The 26461-nt window shown below is 37.8% G+C and overlaps 1 protein-coding gene across 1 annotated transcript in view; it reads left to right on the top strand.

Moving 5' to 3' along the window:
- Positions 1-17143, top strand: part of Prosalpha3 (proteasome alpha3 subunit) — a 93917-nt gene extending 76774 nt beyond the window's left edge. Inside the window, exon 7 of the mRNA XM_067146573.2 lies at positions 16918-17143. Coding sequence (XP_067002674.1) covers positions 16918-17060 — 143 coding nt within the window. The 3' untranslated portion in view covers positions 17061-17143. The remainder of the gene's footprint in view (positions 1-16917) is intronic.
- The last annotated feature ends 9318 nt before the right edge of the window (positions 17144-26461 follow it).

Here is a 26461-nt window from a genome sequence, read left to right as displayed (position 1 = left end):
GGCTTCCTCAGCTATTCTTCTTCCTTCTTCCCTGTATGCCATTTTCTTCTCCCGTATTAGTGTTTTGTAGCTTCTTCTTTTCTTGGTGTATGTCTGAAGGAGTGTATGATTCTCGATGTCCGATTTTAGTCGGTGTAGAGCTTGAAGAACCTCTTTCCTTAATAGGAAGCACTCTTGATAGAACCATGCTTTTGCTCTTTGCACTTTCCTGGGGCTGGCAGCTTGTGTTAAGTGTTTCTCCAGTTCATGCACTGCTTCCTCTACATTTGAGTTGTCAATTAGTGTTTTGATTTGTTCCATCTGTTCTTGGGATTCTTCCACTTTTCTAACATCCAATCTCCATGAGACTGGTCTCCTTTCTTGTTTTTTCTTTGCCTTCCATTCACTTTGTATGTCGATGCTCATTGGAATTTGTTTTCTTATTGGTGTGTGGTACGCGCTCCAAAGTGGATTGATATCCCCTTTTATTTCTCCTCTTATGAGGGCGATATCTATAGTACTTTTGCCGTTGCAGCAAATATATGTAGGGACATTGGTGTCGTTTAGCAGGTAGAAACCTTCTTCTTGCAGTGAATCTATTACTAATTTTGTTTTGTGATTTGGTATGTCCAACCGACAATTGAAATCCCCTGCAATAACTAGAGAGATGTCTTTCTTGCTGTGTGTTATTTGTTGGCCCAATTCGTCTATTATATCTATAGCCATTGCATTTGGCTGAAAGTAGGTTGCTAATATTGTGATGTATTTTGACTCTCTTAGAATGGAGTGGTTCTGCTCTGATGTTGATACAATTGGTGTTATCCACAGTTTAAGAAGGGCTGTTATTCCTCCTTGGGGGTCTTCCTCTTTCTCCTTGTTTCGCTAGCAGGTGTATGCTATAGTATTCCGGGTGCTGCCATTGGTCTGTGAGAAGGGTTTCCGTGAATATAGCTGCGTCATATCTTTCAAGAAAGTCTGGTGGAGGTATGCATGCTGCACTCTTTAATCCTTCTACGTCCCATAACATTATTTTCATGCTTCTTCTCCCATCGATTTCTCCAAGTCTTGTAATTTCCGAGAGCTTCTGAGTTGTTTTATTCAAGTGATGTCCCTGTGTCCCTTCGAAAAGACCAAATAAAACGGTAGCGTTTAACTGTTACTCCTTTTTGGCAGAATTCCCTCTTGTTTGCACTTTCAAGGAAGTTGAAAGGTATTCCTACTGTACCTTGAAAGCTTTGGTGCTGTATCTTGTTTCTATCTCTTCGCAAGTAACGTTCTCTGTGATTCCCTTTGGCTCAGAATCTTTTTACGGCATCTTTCGTTGTCTCCTGTACCTTTCATGGTTTGTTGCTGTCTTTCCGGGCGTCTGTGCCTTTTGTAGGTTTGTCTTGTCCATTTTTCCTCTTTTTCATTTGCTGTCTGATTATGTTCTTAGTGTTGATGCAATACTTCTGCATACAGCTGTTGTTCTTGCTCCCAGGTGGAGTGATTTCCCCTTCCACTACTCTCCTCCGTGAGACGGTTGATTCTGTCTTGTATGATGTCGTTCTTATTTATTCTTACAAATTCCGGTGGTACAGGGTTCTGCTGCTTTGTAGCTGCCATTTCTTCTTTAATCATATTTTTGATATTGTGTGTGATGTCTTCTATCATTGCTCTCGTTTGATTGTTGATTTTTTCAGTAATTTTGCATTCTTGTGTTCGATGTACCTCGACATTCAGATCATCTGCCGTTTCTGCGGTAGTTGGCAGCATGTGCTGGGTGCCTCTTGTTAACACTTGTTCTCGTTCGCTAGATGAATTAATGACTGGTGGGAGGAAGTGCAGTTACGTTTTTTGTTATACTGGTTGTTTTAGACTGGCTGTTGTAAGAGTTAGTTTTTTTGTGAATTTAATTTTCTTTCTAAGATTTGCTGTTTTTTGGCTAGTTCGTTAAACAGTTTATTATCAATTTGGGATTGGGAAATATTCCATTGAGCACCTGATAACAACTTAGTGGCTTCAAGGTGAGTCTCCAACACTTTGCAGTGCAACTATCAGAACTTAATAAGGAGTGATAATTACACACCTCAAGAATCTTCAGTGCCCAAATTATTATTCTTGAATTCTTCCTTCAACAGCTAAGTGCATTAATTTGTACATTTTATGCATTATCCAAAACGTTTACAACAATTTTGACTTTTTCACATTTATAGTGTCAAACCACTGTGTTTTCACAACCTTTTACAATTTCTATGAACTATCAGGTACATTGTGCAACTCGCGATTTGGCTGATGATGACCTTAAAAAATAGGTTAAAACTAGTTCCAATAAATGTTTCTTCCATAATGTAACCCACATTACTTGATTTTATATTGAAAAGGTGGAAATATTTTACACTTAATTTTTAATTTAATTGTAATCACAGTTCAATATGGACCACAAAATGAAATTCATATCACTGAATGATACAGTCTACCAGGCAAAACGTAAAGCTTTTCTTTACTTAAACTTAAAAATCAAGATTGCCAAGTTAGGAAAAGACATTGATTTCCTTAAACAATGTTTCTCGTTGAACTCAACACCTAATTTTCTCAAAGGCACTATTAAAAAAATATCGTTATTCACCTCAAACCATTAAAACCCACATCAAAACTAATAAAATTTGACTAAGAGAAGAAATTAAATTCTTATATAAAAAGAAGTTCTTCTTAAATCAGAGATTATATGAGACTTACCTTGAAGCCACTAAGTTGTTATCAGGTGCTCACTGGAATCTTTTCCAATCCCAAATTGATAATAAATTACTTAATGAACTAGCGAATAAACAGCAAATCTTAGAAAGAAAATTAAATTCACAAAAAAAACATACAACAGCTGGTTTATAAAACAGTCAGTATAACCAAAAACCTAACTGAGCACTTTCATCCACCAATCAATAATTCATCAAAAGTACCTTTAAATGAAACTGAAAATTCAAGTTTAGTTAAAGGCCCTAAACATAATTGGCCTAACCTTAATGCACTTAACACAGCCACTACCTTGATCACAGAATCTGAACTAACCATTAAAAAAATGGCAATAGATAAACAAGATGAATTAAGAATAGAAATAAAAAAGAAACTGAACCACATTTTTTCCAAAAAATTCAAGCAACCCATTTAATTATAACTGTTACCGTGGATGGTGGATCAGCAGAGGTGAAAGAAGGTGCTAGGGTGAATGGGTCTAACTACTTTGTCAAGAAAGAATTTAAACAGAAATGGAAGGTTATATTCTTTGAACAGCAACAAGTTAACAAATCCTCACTTCATGAGATAACAATTACATAGCAAATTAAAAACAAGATTCAGAAAAGAAAGATAAAAAAATCCAAGATTTTAAATCCTTAACACATTTCGGCTTCAAGCCCTTAGTTTTACAATTTTTGAGTGGTAGCTCAAAACTCAAATTTGTTTCAAGAGCAGAAATACAGAAAGTGCAAGGTAGCTAAGGAAGAATGGCTGAAGGAGAAGTGCAAGGATGTCGAAGTCTGTATGGTCCTGGGAAAGGTAGATGCTGCATACAGGAAAATCAAGGAAACCTTTGGAGAAAGGAAATCTGGGTGTATGAATATTAAGAGCTCAGATGGAAAGCCACTTCTAGGGAAAAAAGACAAGGCAGAAAGATGGCAGGAGCATATCCAACAGTTGTATGAAGGCAAAGATGTAGATAATTTGGTTCTGGAACATGAAGAGGCTGTTGATTCTGATGAAATGGGAGACCCAATTTTGAGGTCAGAGTTCGACAGAACTGTGAGTGACCTCAATAGGAATTGATGACATTCCCTCTGAATTACTGACTGCCTTATGAGAAACCAGCATGGCAAGGTTATTTCATTTAGTGTGCAAGATGTATGAGACAGGAGAAGTCCCATCCGATTTTCGGAAGAATGTTGTTATACCTATTCCCAAGAAAGCCGGTGCTGACAGGTGTGAAAACTACCACACCATTAGTTTAGTATCTCATGCCTGCAAAATTTTAACACGTATATTTACAGAAGAATGGAAAAACAAGTTGAAGCTGAGTTGGGAGAAGATCAATTTGGCTTCAGAAGAAATGTAGGAACACGTGAAGCAATCCTGACTTTAGTCTGATCTTAGAGGATCGAATCAAGAAGGACAAGCCCACGTACATGGCATTCGTAGATCTAGAAAAGGCATTCGATAATGTTGATTGGACCAAGCTATTTATGATTCTGAAGATGATAGGGATCAAATACTGAGAACAAAGAATTATCTACAATCTGTACAAAAATCTGCAGTGATAAGAATCGAGGGCTTTGAAAAAGAAGCAGCAATCCAGAAAGGAGTGAGGCAAGGCTGCAGTTTGTCCCCTCTCCTTTTCAGTGTTTACATAGAACAGGCAGTAAAGGAAATCAAAGAGAAATTTGGAAACGGAATCACAGTCCAAGGAGAGGAAATCAAAACCTTGAGATTTGCCGATGATATTGTTATTTTATCTGAGACTGCAGAAGATCTCGAAGTTGCTGAATGGTATGGATGAAGTCTTGGGTAAGGAGTACAAGATGAAAATAAATAAGTCCAAAACAAAAGTAATGGAGTGCAGTCGAATGAAGACAGGTGATGCAGGAAATATTAGATTAGGAAATGAAGTCTTAAAGGAAGTAGATGAATATTGTTACTTGGGTAGTAAAATAACTAACGATGGCAGAAGTAAGGAGGACGTAAAATGCAGACTAGCACAAGCAAGGAAGAGCTTTCTTAAGAAAAGAAATTTGCTCACTTCAAACATTGATATCGGAATTAGAAAGATGTTTTTGAAGACTTGCGTGTGGAGCGTGGCATTGTATGGAAGTGAAACATGGACGATAACTAGCTCAGAAAGAAAGAGAATAGAAGCTTTTGAAATGTGGTTGAATGTTGAATGTTGAAGGTGAGATGGATAGATGGAATCACGAATGAGGAGATACTGAATCGAATTGGTGAGAGGAGATCGATTTGGCTAAATTTGACGAGAAGAAGAGATAGAATGATAGGGCACATTTTAAGACACCCAGGACTTGTTCAGTTGGTTTTTGAAGGAAGTGTAGGTGGTAAGAACGGTAGGGGTAGACCAAGGTATGAATATGACAGGCAGATTAGAGCAGACGTAGGATGCAATAGTTACGTAGAAATGAAAAGGTTAGCACAGGATAGGATGGCATGGAAAGCTGCATCAAACCAGTCTATGGACTGATGACTCAAACAACAACAACAAGATGACTAACAGCCTGAAAGTGTGTTTCGGGGAACCTGTTTGCCAGTTCATTACTCTGAAAATTTAGAAAAGGAATCGAGATGGTGACTCTAAAATATTCTTCATGACTCAACCAGGGTATTTGGTCAATTCTTTCTGCAGAACAGTTCCTCTCACTGCTTTAATCTCTGTGTCAAACTTCTCAGTATGTTCTTCTGCAGACTTAAAACACTGTGAAAGTGGAAGGAACTATTTTGACTAGCTTCTTTCAACCTGTCACACACTGTATCCACCAGTTGCATTGCTTTGAACAGATCAATGTTGACTCGGAGCAGCCAAGCAAGCGGCAATATTATCCCAAGCTCTTTAGGAAGTATATATAAACAGATGAGAAATTCTGATGACTGCACAGCATGGAGTAAAGAAAATGCAGACACTGTCATGTTGCTAACATTGCAAAGGTTGCACAGTTTTTCCAGTGCAATTGCTCTCCTCTCTGGATTGTGTGCAACAAGTACAGAATAATTATGATGCAATTTATATTGCCAGTGACTTCAATCTTAAAATTACTTGGTCTAGAAATGCCGCCCCAGTACCATAAAATCCGCTTTCTAATAGTTTTCTCTCCACCTTCTACAGCATTTTTCTGCATCATTTAGTGTTCGAAGCGACTCGTATTACTCAAATTTACCGTTCCTTACTAACTCTCCATCATCCATCCAGTCCCTGGACGTAATACCTGGATTTTGTGATCACCAAGCTATAATTACAACTTCGACCTACAGAAAACCCTCCCCGAAACTCCACTCCAGAACAAAATATAATTTTTCCTGCACCAACTGGAACGATCTTTCCTCTCTCCTATCATAAAGTCTTCCTATTCCCCTCGCGTCCTTCACTGGCAATATAAATATCAATGAGATCTGGGAAAACTGGAAAAAAGTATTTTTTGAATATGTCAATCAAGTTGTGCCGAAAGTTTCCATCTCTAATAAGCAAAAAATGCCATGCATCATTAGAGAGATAACGTTGGGTATTCGAAAGAGAAATTGTTTATACGGGAAATGGAAGGAAAACCCAAGTGACAGTAGGTGGGAGAAGTACAGACTGGCTAGAAACAAACTCAAATCATTAATCCATGATGCCTACAGTTCATATATCCACAGCCTTAATTCCAATAGTAAAGAGCTATGGGCTTTCATCAGAAACAAAAGCAGCAACAGTGCTCCATCCGTCTTCAAGTACAACGGACTATCAGTTTCCTCTCCCCAAGAAATAGCAGACACATTTAACAATAAATTTAAAAATAACTTCACCACTGCTGACAAGGATGAAGACATGTTCACCACAAGGACAACCCCTCCCTTTCTGCCGCTAACTAGGTTGTACTTCACTGCTAACAAGGTTGCAACAAGTCTTCAAAGAACTAGATCTCATGCTGTGAACAGCGCACATACCATGCCGGCCAGAATTCTCCATCGTTGTGCAGAAGCATTAGCACCTTCTCTGTGGGCAGTATTTAACATTTCAATGAACAGTGGGACTGTGCCAGAGGAATGGAAGAAAGCAAATGCCATTCCCTTATTCAAAGACCATGACAGGAAAAATGTAGACAACTATCGCCCAGTCTCTATTACATCTGGCTTATGTAAATGCGTGGAATGCCTAATTGTTAAACATGTGTTGGATTTTCTGAATGAGAGAAACCTGTTGAATAACCAACATGGATTCCTCCATGGAAAATCCTGTATTATACTTTTAACAACAGTAATTAATGTGTGGCAACATTCCCTGGACCAATCTAATATATCCTAAGTGGACTGCGTAACTCTCGACAGGAGTAATGGCTCAGGTACCTCATCAACGACCGTTGTTAAAACTTAACAAGTATGGCATTCAAGGCAAACTGCAGGCATGGTTTCGATCATTCCTGGTAGGTCGGACGCAGAGCGTTGTGTTCAGTGGGGCCAGATCATAACAAACTTTAGTCACCTCTGGTGTGATTCAAGGTAGTGTGATAGGACCGCTTCTGTACACGATATTTACGCTGGATCTGCCAGGTTGTGTATCATCTTCTGTGGCACAGTACACTGATGACACCATCGTTTACAGAGCCATGCGCAATGAGAACGACGTAAATGTTACAGTCAGATCTGGATAACTAAGTTTTACAATATTTAACATTTAAATTTTTTTTAAAAAAAGTATCAAAACGGTGGAAGAATTTTAAATATTGTAAAACTTAGTGATTAAATTTTGATACGGAAAATGAAGTTGATTACTTGCAGATCTGGATAATGTGGCTCTGTGGTGCAAAATACTTAGAATGTCTATAAATGAACAAAAATGTAAATATATCCGCTTCACAAGAGCAAGATCACAGTTACAACACCAAATTTCACTGTGTAGTAAAAACCTGATGCCTTGCACCTCAATAAAATTGCTTGGCGTTCACATTTGCAGCAATTTAAAATGGAACAAGCCTGTTGAGGAAATAAGGTGCAAAGCATACAGAGTCCTGGGATTCATCCACAGATCTCTACTGGGAGCCAGGAAGAAAGCAGTTCAGACAGCCTATTTGTCATTAGTACGTCCAATACTGTTGTCCGGGCTTCCTTCCTGGCACCCTATTACAGTGGAGAACATGAAACTAGAGGGAGTTCAACACCGAGCAGAACGACTAATTACTCAACACGGTCATTTAAATACAGCCAGGTCACTGCCCACCATAACAACCGTCTGTAAACAAATAGATATTGTTTTCCTGAGAAAATCCCTTGCAGGTAACATTCATATAAACCCTTTCAACCACTTACAGCTGAACTATCGTTCTGCTCAAAGAGGTCGAGGTGTGTCCCTTTTCCCTCCATTTGCAAGAATAGCATCATATGAAAGTGGCTTCTTTAATCGTTCTGCTCGGCTGTGGAATGAACTTCCACCACAGATAAAAGAACTACCTGCAGAAAAATTTTGTAAAGAGGTAAAAGGGATGTATATATAACAAAATTTTCTGTGCATAACAATTTTTCTACTGTGTGAATGTTCAGTATGAGTGAGTCGGCCTTGCTAAAGTATATCTGGGAGAGAGAGATAGAGAGTGTGTGTGTGTGTTTTTAATTACTTGAATGTTGAACATGTCTTGTGTGTATTATGTAAATATGCCTATGTAAATACGGTAACTGTATATAACAGGGCTGGCCACAACGAGGCTCGCAAGCCGCATGCGGCTCTTGACACCAACCTTAGAGGAAAATTAAATGATACAATTAATGGAATCTAACAACATTCGTGTCTGGCGGCAGTCAGCAGCAGCGATGTGTGGCTTAACGTTATTAGCGCTGTAGGACAGTGGTGAAAGATGGGAGGTGAATAAAGTTCGGGGCCTTCCGTTAGATAGTACTTTGAGCGGGAGAGTGTGTCAGTGAGTCAGTGTCGTGAGGTGAAGCCAGTCGCGTTCACGCATAGGCAGTCGCGAGTGCCGATACTTTTCTGTGTGCAGTTGTTGTGTGCTGTTTGAGTACAGTTGTGGCCTGGTGTCCGAACAGTTGCGATGCTGTCTAAGAAGCGTAAATATGGAGAGGAGAATCGAGCTTTTAATATCGACTGCGAGAAGAATTCGTTTTTGTAGAAAGAAACGGTAAGCCAATGTGTCTTTTGTGTCAAATAACTTTGTCACAGTTCAAGGGCAGTAATCTAAAACGCCATCATGACACTACTACAGCGGTTTCAACAAAGATTTTCCTGTGACTCTCAATGAAGAAAAACCAAACTGAAATCACTAAAGGAAAAACTTCATGGTCAGAGTAGGGTTATGTCAATTTTTACCAAGGAAGCAGATTTGACAACAGAAGCTGGCTTCATCTTGGCTTTCAATATTGCAAAAGCAAAAAGGCCTTACACAGAGGGGGAGTTTATTAAGAACATGACACAAGTTATTTCTGTTTTAGAACCCGAAAATAAGAAACTGCAGAAACTGATCAACGAAATGCCCGCTGCTAGACACACAATAGAAGGCGAGTTTCTGTTATTGGTGTGGATAATTTAAATAATTTATCAAAAGTCTAAGCAAGTGCTCAGCAGCAAGTCTGTCTCGGTATGAGTCTATTGATATCAAAGATAAACCACAACTATCCATATTTGTGAGGTATGGGTCAAGGGACTTGCAGGTGGTGGAAGGAACGTTTAAACCTGGTTACTTTGAAGGATACTACTCGTGGTTGTGACATTAAAGAAACCCTGAGTGGTGTTTTACAGAAAAACTCAGGCCTATTGGTAATATTGTCAGCATTGCTACCGATGGTGCACTATGTACGACCAGCAAGAAACAAAGGCTTATTGGACTTTTAAATGCTGACACATCAGTTCCTGATTTCCTGCCTGTACATTGTATTATTCACAGAGAACATTTAGCAGCAAAATATTTTCAGTACCCGAATATTATGCAGGTAGTTCTAAAAATTGTGAACTGTATTCGTTCATGTGCCAAAACACACCGACAGTTCAAATTTTTATAGAAGATATGAACAATGATGAGCTTCCTGATGATTGTATATTGGTAGGTCTACTGCTCAGTAAGATGGCTATCAGTAAACAATATTCTTGGTAGATTTTGTGAATTACTTGATCCAATCAAACAGTTTATGGAAGAAAAAGGAAAATCATTCCCTGAACTTAATGACCCCCAGTGGTTGTTAGATTCAGCTTTTCTTTACAGATATGGTCCAACATTAAAAAACGCTAAACATATCTTTACAAGGAAGAGAAAACTTACTTCTGATATGGCTCAGACTGTATTTAGCTTTCATAGCTTTGGGAAAGACATTCAGACTAAAACATTTTCTCACTTCAAATGTTTGAAGAAAATTACTGAAAGCCTTTCTGACGTTCAGGTGGAAACTGAAGATTACATGAGTAAAATGTCTGGCCTCGCTGAAGAAATCAATGGCAGATTTAATGATACGAGATCACTTAAACCTTCATTTTCATTCCTGGAAAATCCTTTTTCTGTTGATGTTGTGGGCGATGGCTGTCCTGTTTCATCACCAATAAAAAATGGATGCAGCAGCTGTACATTTGGAGCTACTAGAACTGCAAGAGGACGAAGGACTAAAAGGACTCAAACGAAGTGGTGTTTCTACTATAGAATTTTGGAAGAATGTTCCAGAAGGAAAATACCCACTAACAAAAGAGTGTGCCAAGAGATTTATTCTCAATCTTTGGGACTACTTATGTGTGTGAATTACTGTACTCAATGCTTAAATTCATTAAATCTAAATATCGATCTGAACTAACTGATGAACATTTAAGTGAACTTGTGTGAACTGCACTTACCAATTATCAGCCAAATTTCGAAAAACTAACAGCAAAAATGAACACTCGAAAAAGAAGTAAAATCTCATTCCTTGATGTGTACCTGAATAATAACGTTCTGGGTAGTGTAGAAAATAAATGTTCCTTCATTTTTTTATAAAATGAAAAACCTGTCTTCATTTTATGAACCATTTTCTAAACATGCTCACAATTTTGTGTCCTAAATTTGCGGTTCCCAGAAGCAAGGTTAGTGGCCACCCCTGGTATATAAGCATAATATGTAGAATGTAATTGTATATTTGAATATTGTAATTTTAAGTGGTGTTGGAGGCACTTTCGTGTATGTGGGGCTATGCCCTTTCTCCATTCACCATCCTTAAATTGTACCTACAATTAGTGGAAAATAAATAATAATAATAATAATAATAATAATAATAACGTCTTAAAAATGCAGGATAGTGTGTTTCATATGGATTCTTTAGTTGAAAAACTTTCCTGCTGGAACAGATGTCTATTTCATCTTTAGTTGGTACTGTCATTTAGCAGATTCTCTAAAGAAGTTTGCTTCTAAACATGACACCCTTAGCATTTCGTATGTTACTTATAGTGCAAGATTGAACCTTTGATTAGCACAATGACTGTAAATAGTCGGTGGCTGTTCCTTTGATATGAGTGCTTGAACACCTTTAAATTTGCTGCTTGTATTGGCTCCCCCATCATAAGTTTGCCCTCTATAATAAGTTATTTCTTTTAACCCATTGAGCCCTGCGTTGGTTTGAATCTGGTAGGACTGGGATTATTTTGAAGGAAATGCAATGACCCATCATATGAGAAATTACTTATTTAAAAGATTGTTGCATAGTTAAATATATATAATAAATACAATACATAGTAAAACCTCAATTATATTTTCTAATGCCTGGGAAAGGGTAAATGGTTAATTAAAAAAACTGATAATCCATACTACTAATTTTAATGGACTTTAAAGTACATAAAATACATACCGTATAACCTTAAAATGCAGTGCATTAAACCATCTTTAAAACCAAAACGTAGTCAAAGCTACAACAATACATACTAAATATTCACCTAAATTAACAGCAGACCATAAATAATTAATTTACCTGGTGTCATTTAAGCTGCTTTAAAAAATCCATTACTTTTTTGCAGTCTCCTACAACTTATTTTCTTCTTTATGTCCATTCTGAGCTTTCTAATTACAAGAATGTCTGAAAATTCCATATCGTCCTCTTGCTCCAAGAATTCCATTAACGTTTCAGCCGACTCCAGTGCGGTCTGAAGCGGTACACGATTGTTTGTGACGCACTCTTCTTCCCCGTCCCCCTTATTTTCACTCGTTACTGGGCGAGTTGGCAGTGTAGTTAGGAGCGCGCAGCTGTGAGCTTGAATTCTGGCGATTGTGGGTTCAAACCCCACTGTCGGCAGCCCTGAAGATGGTTTTCCGTGGTTTCCCATTTTCACACCAAGGAAATGCTGGGGCTGTACCTTAATTAAGGCCACGGTCGCTTCCTTCCCATTCCTAGGCCTTTCCTATCCCATCGTCGCCATAAGACCTATCTGTGTCGGTGCGACGGTAAGACTAGCCAAAAAACTTTCACTCGTCACTTCGCAGCTGACCGCCGAGTTCCCGTTCGCGCTTTTATTTACTATTTCGTCATCAGTTAAAATGTGATGCCCAGGCAATACATCCTCAGTATGAAGCCACTCTTCAATGTTACTTTCATCCACTTCTCCAAAATGAATGTTATTTTCAGTAGTGTTCAGGATATCTTTAATCATCAATCCCTCATTTTCTTCTTCATCAGTGAACCCATGAAAATCTTCGGCGAGCTTTTCGACATCAACATACAATTTTCTCCACGATCAAGTGATGTTCTGAGTGGTTACTAGATCCCACGATTTCTGGGCAAGATAAAGCGCTTCTTTAAGATTGAGTTTTTTCCAGAACTCAACCATCGACGTTTCTTTGGAAAGTATAATGCACCTTAAAGGTTGCAATGACGCCTTGGTCCATCAGCTGAATTAATGAAGTTACAGTAGGTGGCAAATAGGAAACAAAAATGTTTCCATCCCCTGATTTCAACTCTGTATCAACAGGGTGAGAGGGTGCATTATCAAGAAAAAGGACGGCCTTTAATGGCAAGCCTTTGGACGCCAAGAAATCTCGAACCCACGGAACGAACTTTTTATGGAAATATCGTGTGTCATCCATGCAGATTTGTTACGACAGTAATTTACTGGGATATTTTTCATCACTGTTCCTTTGAAAGAATGCAGATTTTTTGCTTTACCAACAACAGCTAATTTTAATTTATGGTCGCCACTAGTGTTCGCACAGCACAAGATGGTAACACGCTCTTTACTAGGTTAGTGACCAGGAGCTGATTTCTCTTCAGCAGCTGCTAGTGTTTTACTGGGTAAGCACTTCCACTAAAGTCCAGTTTTTCTTCGGCATTGTACACTTGACTTGGAATGAAATTGTATCTCTCAATTATGCGCTTAAACTTGTATCTAAAGTTTTCTGCTGCACTGCTGTCACCACTTAGTTTTTCTCCTTCAGTGTTTAATTCTCGAATGCCATGTCTGTCCTTAAATCTCTGTAGCCAACTAATAGACGCTGGTGAGGACTCTGAAAGCCACATTTTTTCGTGAAAAATTTGTGCCTGCCGTGTTATCATAGGACCACTTCACTTTCGCCTTTGCCTCTCTTTTGTTGAAACCATGTGAATAACGCACCATCCAGTTCTTTTAAAGATGATGCTTTCATTGTTTTTCTGTTAGCAAGTCCGTGCGAACTGTCAGAACTCACCGCAAACTGCAACACTTTGTCTTTATTCTTCATTTGGTCCTGCACTGTTGTCACACCCACACCAAACTCTGATGCTAAATTTGAGACTAGTTCACCTTTCTTTAACCGTTCGATTATGTTAACTTTATTTTGTATGGTTAAAACTACACGTTTTTTTATTTTTTTATTTTATTTTTTTACTGCACATCACTGTCAACATTTCTCGGCTGTTAGGATGGAAAATAAATGTTCAGCTTTATCAGTCACTCTCACATTTTCTTACTTTGCAATATAGTATAGAATGTAGCCTGCCTGTCTACTAATAGCGGAGGTTGACTATGACGGACCGCTAGGCTGGTTTCCGATTCCTGTGTATTGTAAATATTTACGATGCAGTAGCCTTCGGCGAAAATATTTAACCTTCACAGAGAACGATATGAAAGATCTACGTACGGTACTCGGAAATGTTACATGCTACCAAATAAGTTGTAGGTATCATTCTGAAGTAGAAATGACCAGCATATCGTACTCTCGCTCCGTGAGCTGGAAGAGGGCACATTACAGTACGTTATTCGTCAACAATGGAATGGATAATAAAGTTTGTGACTGTTGAATTTGAATAACATTCCTCTTCTTTCGTAACAGTTAAATGTTAATTTTACACAACATAAAATTACGCAGTAAAAAAATTTATGAAGTCATGTCTCCAATGCCGATTGCCAGCCTATGCACATATGCGTATAGTTGTTACTGTTGTGTTATGATCGTGGAGTCGGAGAGTCAGTGTACAGTCGCTCCAAAACAGAATACTGTATCAAGATACCTTGACGTCAAGAGCCGGGCTGAGTGGCTCAGACGGTTGAGGCGATGGCCTTGTGACCCCAACTGGGCAGGTTCGATTCTAGCTCAGACCGGTGGTATTTGAAGGTGCTCAAATATGTCAGCCTCGTGTCGGTATATTTACTGTCACGTAACAGAACTGTGAGACAAAATTTTGGCACCTCAGTGTCCCCGAAAACCATCAAAACGGTTAGTGGGACGTAAAACCAGTAACATTATTATTATTATTATTATTGACATCAAGAGTATGCCCATTCAGTTTTGGACCGACTGTACATTGCTTTTAAAAAAATCAAGATTATTTTTTGGCGACGGATAATCCGCCGAATGGTTAATCAAAGGACGGATAATTGAGGTTTTACTGTATTATGAATTTATCAATGCTACATCACATTTGTCATTCTTCTCAGTAGTACAAAAATGTGTGGTAAGCTTCTGAACACTACCAAATGCAAAGAAACCTAACATTTTTGGCATAACCACCTCACTTCAGCACTCTTCGTGCAGGACAAATGTTATCATCAAGTAGGCTATGCCCCTGGGGTGGGGGCATAGAATACATCAACATTATACTTCACCTGTTGCAAGCTATTCTTGATATAGTGATCATAACCATGGAACCTCTGAATTATATAGAATCCAAACCAAAACCACATACATTTCTGCCACTTGCAGCTTTCATGGCCACACACAAAAAATTCACAGCAGTAAGAGCCTTTTGGGATATGAGGCTGTGTGTATATGCAGTATTGGACTAGCACATATTTCTAAGACATTGCCTCACAGGCAAACTCTTATTTTTGTAATTTCTTTATATATATGTCCCCATGACATATATGGTGATGATGGTACAGGAAAGGGAAGAAAGTAATCATGGTCTTAATGAAGGTACAACCCCTGCATTTGCCTGGTTTGAGAATGGTTAACAGTGGAAAACCATTTCCAGAACTGCCAACAGTGGGGTCTGAACCTATCATCTCCAGAATGCAAGCTCACAGCTTCAGAAGGTTAGCGACCATCATGGAAAAATTTTTTGTATTTTGTGTTTCCTGTATCAGAGTTGCCTTTTTTGTGGATGTTGAACTAATTTCAGTTTGCTGATTACCATAAATTTTGTTTTCTGAATGTTTATTTTAAACTGAACTTCTTGTTTAATTGTTGATATTCTTCAAAAGGAACTGAAGGTCTTTTAAATTGCATAGCAGGTGGTGCTTCTTTGCTGCCCGTTGATCTTGATTCTTTTATAAACTTCATCAAGGGCAAATTGAAACATGGTATAAAGTAGAAAGGATTGGAGAGAGGATACTACCTTGTCTCACACCTTTTTGTATTGTGATCTTTACAGTAATGTAGTCTCCAATTTTCAAGTAAACTATTTGGTTCCAATACAGCTCCTGTCAAGCCCAACATTTTTCAGCTGATTTATAAGGATATCATGTTTAATGTTGTCTAATGCTTTTTCTTTTATCAATGAAGCAAGCAAAGACAGTATATGGTTGGGCAAGACATTCTTTAACTAAAACTTGGACAGATACTAGGGTGTCCCAACCAGAGCTTGGCCAGAATACCATGGCACCACAATGCACAAGGCTAAACGAGCAGGGTAGAACAAGAGTGGGGGATTACATCAGTGACTTTCATAGCCCTTCTCTGCCTTTTGCCAGTACTCTCATTCTTTGAAGGGTTGTCCAATTTTTCCTCAGATTGGTGTTACTGGGATGTAGTTAACTTGTACCACCTCTTGTAACCTTAATCACCACTACTACCTAATTCTGCAAGGTGTTTTATAAGCCTCAAGCTTTTGTTGACTTGATTCTTTATATTTGTTACATGGAGTTTCGAGAAAACTTTATACTCCTATGTTTAACTAAATATTTTGTTTATTCTCATTTTGGTGTATTTTCAAGTCAAAATGACAATTTTGTGGTCCATTGAGAGGAAATGGTAAGTGTTTTATAATATTAATCTCTGTAATGAATTAGCCCGCCTGGTGGCTAAGATCGTTAAGGCGTTGAAGTCTAAACAGTCTGACACCGAGGTTAGCCGGTTCGAGTCCCGTTGATCGAAAAAATGTCACCATCAGAATGTTGGCCGGCAGGGTAAGGCAGGTGGCGGTATACAATTTCTAATCACTAGATTGCGTGCCAAAAGCCTGGATTTAATTCCAAACCTCTCCGCGGTGCTCATATGGAGTGAGGGCATATGACGCTGTTGATGGTGATTTGTCCGTCGGATGGGGACGTACAGACTTGAGCAGACCCCTTGATGCTATCCGACAGGAGTAGGCTATGTGCCAGTGCCAGATTTCACCCTCTCCCTTCCTACTATCATATATCACATCAGTCATTTCATCTCATTAACTCCTCTGGCGAAGTTGACGTCAGGAAGGGCATCCAGTCATAAAATCCCACCACGACAGATTCATCTCACCTCATACCGACCCCGTAGAGAAACGAGACAAGGGCTGGACAAACAAACAATCTCTGTAATGAATCCTCATGTCCACTTTCTTACAAATTCAATAATAGTGCTCATTCTATCAAGTTATACTGACTATAAACTAAAATATTTTCACAAAGGAACATACAGCAAATCGGTGAAAGTTTAAATGTTTATTACACTGTGGTCTACTAGTACTTAAATTTAATATTGTTGCATATAATTCAATTTTTTATTTTTGTTATGTACTGTAGCCAGACATCAGATTTGTTATTACTGCTCTCTCTTAAATGTGCTCTCTCTTAAATGCTTGTATTTGCAGTTGAAATGGCTATTCTAACACGAGAGAACAACAAGACAAAGACTAGAATATTGTCTTCGAAAGAAGTCCAAGATCTCATTGCAGAATACGAGAAGAACGAGGCAGATGCTGAGCAAGCCAAAAAAGATAAACAGAAAAGTTAAGCCAAGCAGCTTGTTATTCATTTCTTTGAGTGTTGGCTTAAGTGTATCACAATTTTTTTAAATAAAATTATCATATTAAGTTATTTGCATTTTCTTTATTAATTTTGATGTACAGTATTCCCTTGACATACTTCTTGAACTTATTAAACAAATTATTGCTCATAATTCAAACTGGATAGGATGTTAAATAAAACCCTAAAAATTTACACCAAAGAGATGTAATAAGTGTATTGTTCTTCTGATTATCCATTCTGGATGTTAGCAATCATCATTGCTGTGTCTTTCCCATCAGCTGCAGCTCAGAATAGTTCAGTGGTTGTTTACAGTGTCCGGACCTTTTAACCTTCCTTTCCCAACACATCTGTTTCCTGGTATCTTATCTTGCAAAGTAAATTGCAGTAACTCCTGCTCCTCATAATGTAAGTGAATAGCTTCTGTATAGTTATATAGAACGTGGAACTGTAATATCAACCCAGCCATAGGTAGGAAGTTGTAATTTGAAGTTTAAATTTCACTTTCCAGATATGCTAGAGCATCCTCTCTGCTCATCTGTTCAACTTCACATCTCATCACCAAGAAAATTCCCACAATTACAATTTTTTACATGGATAGCATTAACATGTATTGGTTTTTACCAGTGATATTCTGTAGGCAATGCCACCAAATTTAAAATTTATAAACAAATCTTTCAAAGTTGCTATTTCAGACAGTGCATATTTATCTATGCTGTAAGTTACATGAAATCACAACATTTAACCCTAGAACGGCCAGAGCGGTCATTTTGACCGGTAGCCAATTTCAAGGTAACTCCATGCTTGTACTTTTTTTATGCACAAGGTTATGCTTTTGTTACTTAATCATTTAGGTGTTTGCATATTCACGGAAAAAATTACATCAGTGGGTGGTAAACAAACACCGATATTGTCAGTCATACCTAGGAACGCCATGCGGAAAAAACTTACTCATGTTCAGTTATTAGCAGAACTTGAAAAGCTAGGAGAAGGCGAATCAGGTGACTAAGAGTAATTATCAGATGTAGAAGTAATGAGTGACGATGAGCATTTTATATCTTAGTAACGTGGTAATATGTCAAATCGTGATTCGGCTAATGAAAATATGCACACAGTGGTTTTTGTATCTACAATAGATGTAGTTACTCCTTCAACTAGCCATGATCAGTCTTGCAGCAGAGGAAAATTTCTTAGCAAAAGGCAACCTGTTCAAAGAGGAAGGGGACAAGGTGGGAAAGGTCATGAACTGGGAAGACTTCCATTTGCACCAGGGGATGAGTTATGTGGTAAGGATCGAACAACTATTTGGACATTTATCAATAGCAGTGATAACCCTCCTGAAAGAATTGCTGCACAGAATGTACTGCACGAGGCAGCAGGGCCTACGTCTCATACTAAACGTAACGTAGAGACCAATGGCAAGGTTAGGGCCTGGTGGTTTTTTTTTTCATTGATACATCCATGTTGATGCATATAAAGATGTACACAGAGACTGAAGCTAATAGGCAGACAATGAATAACAATTGGTCTACTTGTTGGGAAGAATTAGATGCTTTTATTGCTTTGCTATATGCCCCTGGAGCTTGTAAATTTACTCGTCTTGCCATAGATCATATGTGGCCATCTTTATGGGATCCCCCTGTCTTTAATAAAACTATGGCAAGAAATAAGTTCAAAGAAATACTAAGGTATTTGCGCTTTGATCTGCTTGTTTGTAGACAGATAAATTTGCTTTGTTGTCTGCTATTTGGAACAGATTCATTGAGAATCGTTACGCGTGCTATAAACCAGGAGCGAATGTAACTGCTGATGAACAACTCTTCCCCAGCAAACCTCAGTGCAGATTCACGCAGTATGTGGCCAACAAGCCAGATAAATTTGGCATAAAATTCTGGTTACTGGTAGGTGTTGATTCTAAGTATATGTGCAATGGGTTTCCTTCTCTTGGGAAAGACAAAGTGCAACCTGCCAATGAGTCACTGCCTGAAAATGATGTCATGAAACTCATGGACCCAGACCTCAAGAAAGGACGTAATGTGATCACTGATAACGTCTTTCCATCAGTAAAGTTGGCTGAGAAACTGAAAGAGAAGCAAATGAGTATTGTTGGAAAAATTCATCAAGTTAGGAAGGAAATGCCAGAGTCAATTAAAGCATCACACATGGATCTGTACGAGACTGTCATACTTCAGAAGGAAGGTTACACTACTCGCACAGTATATCAAGGAAAAGTGAACAAGAATATGCTTGCGAAGCTCCCTACACCCAAGCATTCAAGTCTGTGAAGAAAACAAATTTCCTAGTACTACTGAATTTTACAACAAAACTAGGTATGGCATGGATGTAGTTGATCAAATGGCACGTAATACTCCACTAGGGCTGGATGCCGAAGGTGGCCTATACATGTATTTTACAAAGTACTTGATCTAGCAGCAATAAATTCATGGTTAGTCTACAAGGAAATTGCAGGACAGAGAACCTCTTGACATGATTATATTCATAATAAGTAAGATTCTATTAGAATAAAATTTATTGTAGCCACATATTCAATACAATTCACCGTTTGTGGTTATTAAATTCTAAGTGATTTGTATACACTACATAGGTACATGTTTCACCCTGTTTTTGGGCATCTTCAGCCTATTGTCAATCTTAAGGTCTTATCTGAGTTAAACATTTGGAACCAATATATAAAAATATGACCTTATAGTAAGAATCTTCGTATTTTTTACAGATGTAAAAAGGGGGCCTTACTTTAGGTGATATGTACAAAAATTATAAAAATGTGCAACTTCAATTAAAACAAAATTTGTTACATGAATACATTTAAAATTATCTAACAATTTACAAACTGTACAAAGCAACAATTGGATCTCTTTATCATTGGATGAATCGTTAGGTTGGTAGTTTGTAGAAAGTATATTTGTCCAAGGTTCTTTTTGTTCACCTATGCCATTCGTTTGGCAGCAACAACATAGGAACCATAGTTTGTTGTCATTCTGCAAAGCTTGAAATATCCCATGAGGAAAGAAGCATGGCAGAACAATGAAACACCGATAACATTAGTCTAAAAAGCATCCAAGTAACACTTCATAGAGGAACAGCTTACTACTGAATGACATTGGATAATATACTCCAGCATTCACGAAGTTTAATCCACAAAAATTGCTTAATTCCTTATAATAGTAACAACTACTATGCTTCTTTCCTTGTGGGATATTTCAAGCTTTGCAAGAACGACAACAAACTGTGGTTCCTATGTTGTTGCTGCCAAACGAATGGCATAGGTGAACAAAAAGAACCTTAGACGAATATACGTTCTACAAACTACCAACCTAATGATTCATCCAATGATGAAGAGATCCAATTGTTGCTTTGTACAGTTTGTAAATTGTTAGATAATTATTTTAAATGTATTCATGTAACAAATTTTGTTTTAATTGAAGTTGCACATTTTTATAATTTTTGTACATAGCACCTAAAGTAAGACCCCCTTTTTTATTTGTAAAAAAAATAGGAAGATTCTTAGTATAAGGTCATACTTGTATATATTGGTTCCAAATGTTTAACTCAGACAAGACCTGGGTCTTGACCTTAAGATTGACAATAGTCTAAGATGCCCAAAAAACAGGGCAAAACATGTACCTAAGTAGTGTATATAAATCACTTAGAATTTGTCCGGCTCCATGGCTAAATGTTTAGCGTGCTGGCCTTTGGTCACAGGGGTCCCGGGTTCAATTCCTGGCAGGGTCGGGAATTTTAACCATCATTGGTTAATTACCCTGGAATGGGGGCTGGGTGTATGTGTTGCCTTCATCATTTCATCCTCATCACGATGTGCAGGTCGCCTACAGGAGTCAAATTAAAAGACCTGCACCTGGCGAGCCAAACCCGTCCTGGGATCTCCCGGCACTAAAAGCCATACGCCATTTCATTTATTTAGAATTTAATCACCACAAATGGTGAATTGTATTGAATAGGTGGCACAATAAATTTTATTCTAATAGAATCTTACTTATTGTTATCTTCAATACGGAACAAACATGATTATATTCTTCAAGTATCTCAAGAATTGCCAGTTATGATAGCAATGTCAAGTGAACTCCAATTGTAAACAGAACAAAGTTAAAGAGATTACACGGTAATTTCACTGGATAATTACGGTACTTAACAGTTTTTGGATTGTTGACAATTTTTGCTACATGCACATGGTAATCGTGTAAACAAATAAAAAATCAGCTGATTACTTTATTCTGATAATTTGTAGTCTAAGTTCCCTGCATACCTTGTACTTTCCACCTTCATTTATTCATCAAGTAAAAGTTAATAATGAAATTTCTTTATCCCAATAATATTGCAGTTCAAGCTCCCGCCGTAGTTTTGACAGAAATTATTGTAGACAACCTCTTATTTTCCAACATTTAAGGACACTTTTATTCTCCCTCCCGCGTAGTAAGGAAAGTAATAGTAATCCACCAGCAGTAAAAATTCATATAACCGCATTTCAGCTGAAAATTGTAGTGTAGATACAGTATATTTAGATAGTACCGTACCTTGCCTGCTATATTCGTGTGTATCTTTGTGTCTGTATCTTTCGTGTATATCTTTTAGAACATAGTACTAATAATAATCTGTCTAAGCATTTAGCTTTGTTGGTAATCTTTGAGTACAGTAGTTCTTGCAAATTTCAAACTTGCATATTCATTTCTGTTTGTGGTGACATATGGTACTGGTATTGTAATTAGGATACGTCTGAACGTAGTTTAAAATTATTGTAGTGTTCTGTACAGTAGTATACGAGTAATATCTTATTAGAATTTAGCGTGCTTATTTTATTATTATAAAATTTTTGTGTAGTATAGTAGAGGTATCCGTAGAAACCTTCTTACTAAAATTCTGTTGTAATTAGGATAGGCTTAATTGCAGTTTAGAATTGTGTAATTCTTGTGTATTCCTTTCGGTATTCAGTAATTAACAGCAGTTTTTATCCTGTTTGGGTGTTGTAGGATAAAAAAAGAGTACAACTAAGTAGCATTGTAGTGTAGTAGTATATTAATTACCTTATTGTTGTGTATTTCCCTCTGTTTTTTTTTTTTTTTTTTTTTTTTGCACAAGTTATTTTATTTTTTCTTTTATTTTTATTTTTCCATAAATAATGGCTAAGGAGTGCAAGTGTATGAACTGTGGGTGTGGCGAGGCATTGAGGGGTATGAGGGAGGAGTTAGAGAGTTTGAGGGAGATAATTAGGATTCTCACAGAAGACAGGAAGGAAGATAGGCCTCCCTCAAACAATGTACAGGTTACAATAGTTGTAAAAGAGGGAGGAAAAGGAAAGGGAGGAATTTTAGAATACAGGTGGTCTAATGTTCCAAGGGGAAGGAGATTGCAGGCTAAGGGCTCTATTCAGGATCAGAATTCAGGACAGGTGTCTGTGAGAAATCTGTATGAGTCACTCCAGGTAGAACAACAGAGGGAAGATGAGGAACAGAGAACGGTTGCTGAGATGTGTGGAAGTACGAGGAAGGGAAATGTAGAGTAGATAGGAAAAGACAGGTGAAACAGGGTCATGGGAAGGAGAAAAGGGAGGAGGAAGTAGCTTCTGCAGCTATCAGGAAAGATAGGGCTGACCAGGAGGAGAGGGGATCAAATGAGGTGGGTAGGGTTGGGGCTCTGGTCATGGGAGTTCCATCGTTATACGTGTGGGGAAAGTGTGTGGAGGAAAGCGAACCAAGGTAGAGTGTTATCGAGGAATTAGGTTGAGGCAGATGTTGAGGAAAGTAGAAGAGAAGGAGAGGGTGGTAGTGTTTCACGTTGCTACCAACAACGTAAGGCAAGCTGGTATACTGTAAGTACCAAAATAGTTGGAGATGTGGGGGATCTGGTAAATGCAGCACGGGTGAAGTTTAAAAAAGCAGAGATTGTTATTAGTGGAATACTGCGTAGGAGAGATTCTGCTTGGAGGGCGATTAGGGATTTAAATGAGACTATGGAGTGAGGGTGTGGGAAATTAGGAGTGAAATTTCTAGATCCTAATGGGTGGGTAGGAGATAGGGATCTGCGCTAAATGGCCTTCACTTAAACCGCAGTGGTACGTATAAGTTAGGAAATTTGTTTCGAAGGGTAATACGGAGGTACATTTAGGGAAACAGGGTGGCCTAGGGAGCGGTGATAAGGGAACTGGAAATCGAGTGGGGATGACATAAAATTGTTAGTGTTAACCTGTAGAAGTATTGTGAAGAAAGGAATAGAATTAAGTAATTTATTAGATATATATTTACCAGATCATGTAATAGGAGTTGAATCATGGCTGAGAAATTATATAATGGGTGCAGAAATTTTCTCACGGAACTGGAGTGTGTATCGTAGAGATAGAATAGTAATGGTGGGAGGGGGAGTATTCATTCCGGTGAAAGAATAATTTATAAACTACGAAAAAGTTAAAGATGACAAACATGAAGTTCTAGGTGTAAGGCTCATTTCTTGATACCCTTGGAGTGTACAGACCAGGAAAGAGTAGCGCTAACACGGATTCAGAATTATTTGATAAGATAATCAGCTATGTAGGAAACGATATGGGAAGGAATGTGATTGTAGCGGGAGATCTGAATTTACCAGATGTCAATTGGGAACGAAATGCGAACAACAGGAAGCATGACCAACAAATGGCAAATAAGTTAATATGGACAGCTGATTCAGAAATTGATGGAAGCAACTAGAAGGAAAAATATCCTGGATGTGGTGCTGGTAAAACCTGATGAGCTCTATAGAGAAACCAAAGTAATAGATGGTATTAGTGATCATGAAAATGTTCTTGTCGTAGTTACAAATAAACGTGATAGAAAGTAAATTCTTAAAAGTAGGACTATTAGGCAGTACCTTATGGCTGATAGAGGAGGCATGAGGCAGTTTTTAAAAAGTAACTATGATCGGTGAAAAACGGTAAATAAAAATGTAAACAGACTCTGGGATGTGTTTAAAGCAATTGTTGAGGAATGTGAAAACAGGTTTGTATCTTTAAAGGTGGTAAGGAATGGTAAAGGCCCACCTTATTATAATAGAGAAATAAAGAGACTAAGAAGGAGGTGCAGATTGGAAAGAAATAGTTAGAAATGGCTGTGGAAGCAAGGAGAAATTGAAGGAACTTCCTAGAAAATTGAATCTAGCAAAGAAGGCAGCTAACGATAACATGATGCCAAGCATATTTGGCAGTCATACAAAATTTGGTGAAAAATGGAAGGGTATGTATAGGTATTTTAAAGCAGAAACAGGTTCCAAAAAGGACATTCCAGGAATAATTAATGAACAAGAGGAGTGTGTATGTGAGGATCTTCAAAAGGCAGAAGTATTCAGTCAGCAGTATGTAAAGATTGTTGGTTACAAGAAAAATGTCGAGATAGAGGAGGAAACTAAGGCCAATGAAGTATTAAAATTTACATATGATAACAGTGACATTTACAATAAGATACAAAAGTTGAAAACTAGAAAAGCGGCTGGAATTGATAAGATTGCTGAGGATTTACTAAAGACTATAGGTTGGTATAGTATCATATCTGAAGTACTTATTTGATTATTGTTTGGTTGAAGGAGCTATACCAAATGAATGGAGAGTTGCTATACTAGCCCCTGTGTATAAAGGAAGGGGTGATAGACATAAAGCTGAAAATTACAGGCCAGTAAGTTTGACATACGTTGCATGTAAGCTTTGCGAAGGCATTCTTTCTGATTTTATCAGACATGTTTGTGAAATTAATAACTGGTTTGACAGAAGACAGTTCGGTTTTAGGAAAGGTTATTCCACTGAAGCTCAACTTGTAGGATTCCAGCAAGATATAGCAGAAATCTTGGATTCAGGATGTCAAATGGACTGTATCGCGATTGACCTGTCTAAAGCATTTGATAGGGTGGATCATGGGAGACTACTGGCAAAAATGAGTGCAATTGGACTAGTGACCTTGATAATGATGTGAGATGGATAGCAGGCAATGGTATGTTGATTAACGGGGTTAAAAGTCAGGTTGTGAGTTTCACAAATAGGAAAAGTCCTCTCAGTTTTAATTACTGCGTTGATGGGGTGAAAGTTCCTTTTGGGGATCATTGTAAGTATATAGGTGTTAATATAAGAAAAGATCTTCATTGGGGTAATCACAAATGGGATTGTAAATAAAGGGTACAGATCTCTGCACATGATTATGAGGGTGTTTAGGGGTTGAATAAGGATGTAAAGGAGAGGTCGTATAAGTCTCTGGTAAGACCCCAACTAGAGTATGGTTGTAGTGTATGGTACCCTCACCAGGATTACCTGATTCAAGAACTGGAAAAATAAAATAAAATACATCAGCTCGATTTGTTCTGGGTGATTTCCGACAAAACAGTAGCGTTACAGAAATGTTGCCAAGTTTGGGCTGGGAAGAATTGGGAGAAAGAAGACGAGCTTCTTGACTAAGTGGTATGTTGCAAGTGATAAATATCATTATCCTTGAAGATACTATATGTAGGATGCTAATTAGTTTATAATATCACCTATTCAATACATTAAAATTTTAAACAATTAGGAATTTATCTTTATTTCCATATGAGGCATGTTTCGCCTTTCATTGAAGGCATCATCAGTTAAAGTACTACCTCAAGGCATAAATCAGGTACCTGATTTGTATTTAAATTATAATTACAAAAAAATAATATTGACATATTAATGTAGGGATAGTCAATGAGAAAAATGATGTTCAGTGATAAAATGGATACCAACATATCAGCCATTGGCTGTAAATTACCAGTTGTGAGGGATAACAGCGTCAAAATTTTAGGGTATGTCTTACAAAGGTTATATTAACATAATTACATGGAGGCAGTCTAAGGAAAAGATACAAGTGACTGGCACCAATACGTAAGACTACAGGGTATTTAACAGTGTCCAGCAGCGGTGGTCCGATACGAAATATTGATGTTACACTATCAAAAATGTTAGGAAAATAATTACTAAATTTCAATGAGAGAAACAATGTTCATTAATAATATGGAGTTAAAAAGGATTATATTCACATGTTGACATGGGGGCAGTTTAAGGTAAAAGATACATGTAGTCTGCACCAATGCGTAAAATCACAGGGTATTTTAACAGTGTCCTGCACACTCCTAATGGAACCTCATTTGGCAATCTCAAAAAATGCTGGAATATTTTTCCTAGCATTCCAAACAATATGAACTGAAGTCAAACCACTGCTGCATAATACTGTGATCATCAACCAGTGGCAGAAATTATAGTTACGTACTGAACCCGAGTGACTTAGGCCCAAAGTCAATCATGATTTGATTTATGAAGGGAAATAGTACATTTATTGAAATACAGAAGTGTAGTTGAAAATATTTCATCTGTGTAGTGTTGAAATATGA

This window comes from Anabrus simplex, chromosome 4 (genome assembly GCF_040414725.1).
Source record: "Anabrus simplex isolate iqAnaSimp1 chromosome 4, ASM4041472v1, whole genome shotgun sequence".
In the NCBI taxonomy this organism is placed as follows: domain Eukaryota; kingdom Metazoa; phylum Arthropoda; class Insecta; order Orthoptera; family Tettigoniidae; genus Anabrus; species Anabrus simplex.
This window is presented reverse-complemented; position numbering and strand designations above follow the sequence as displayed.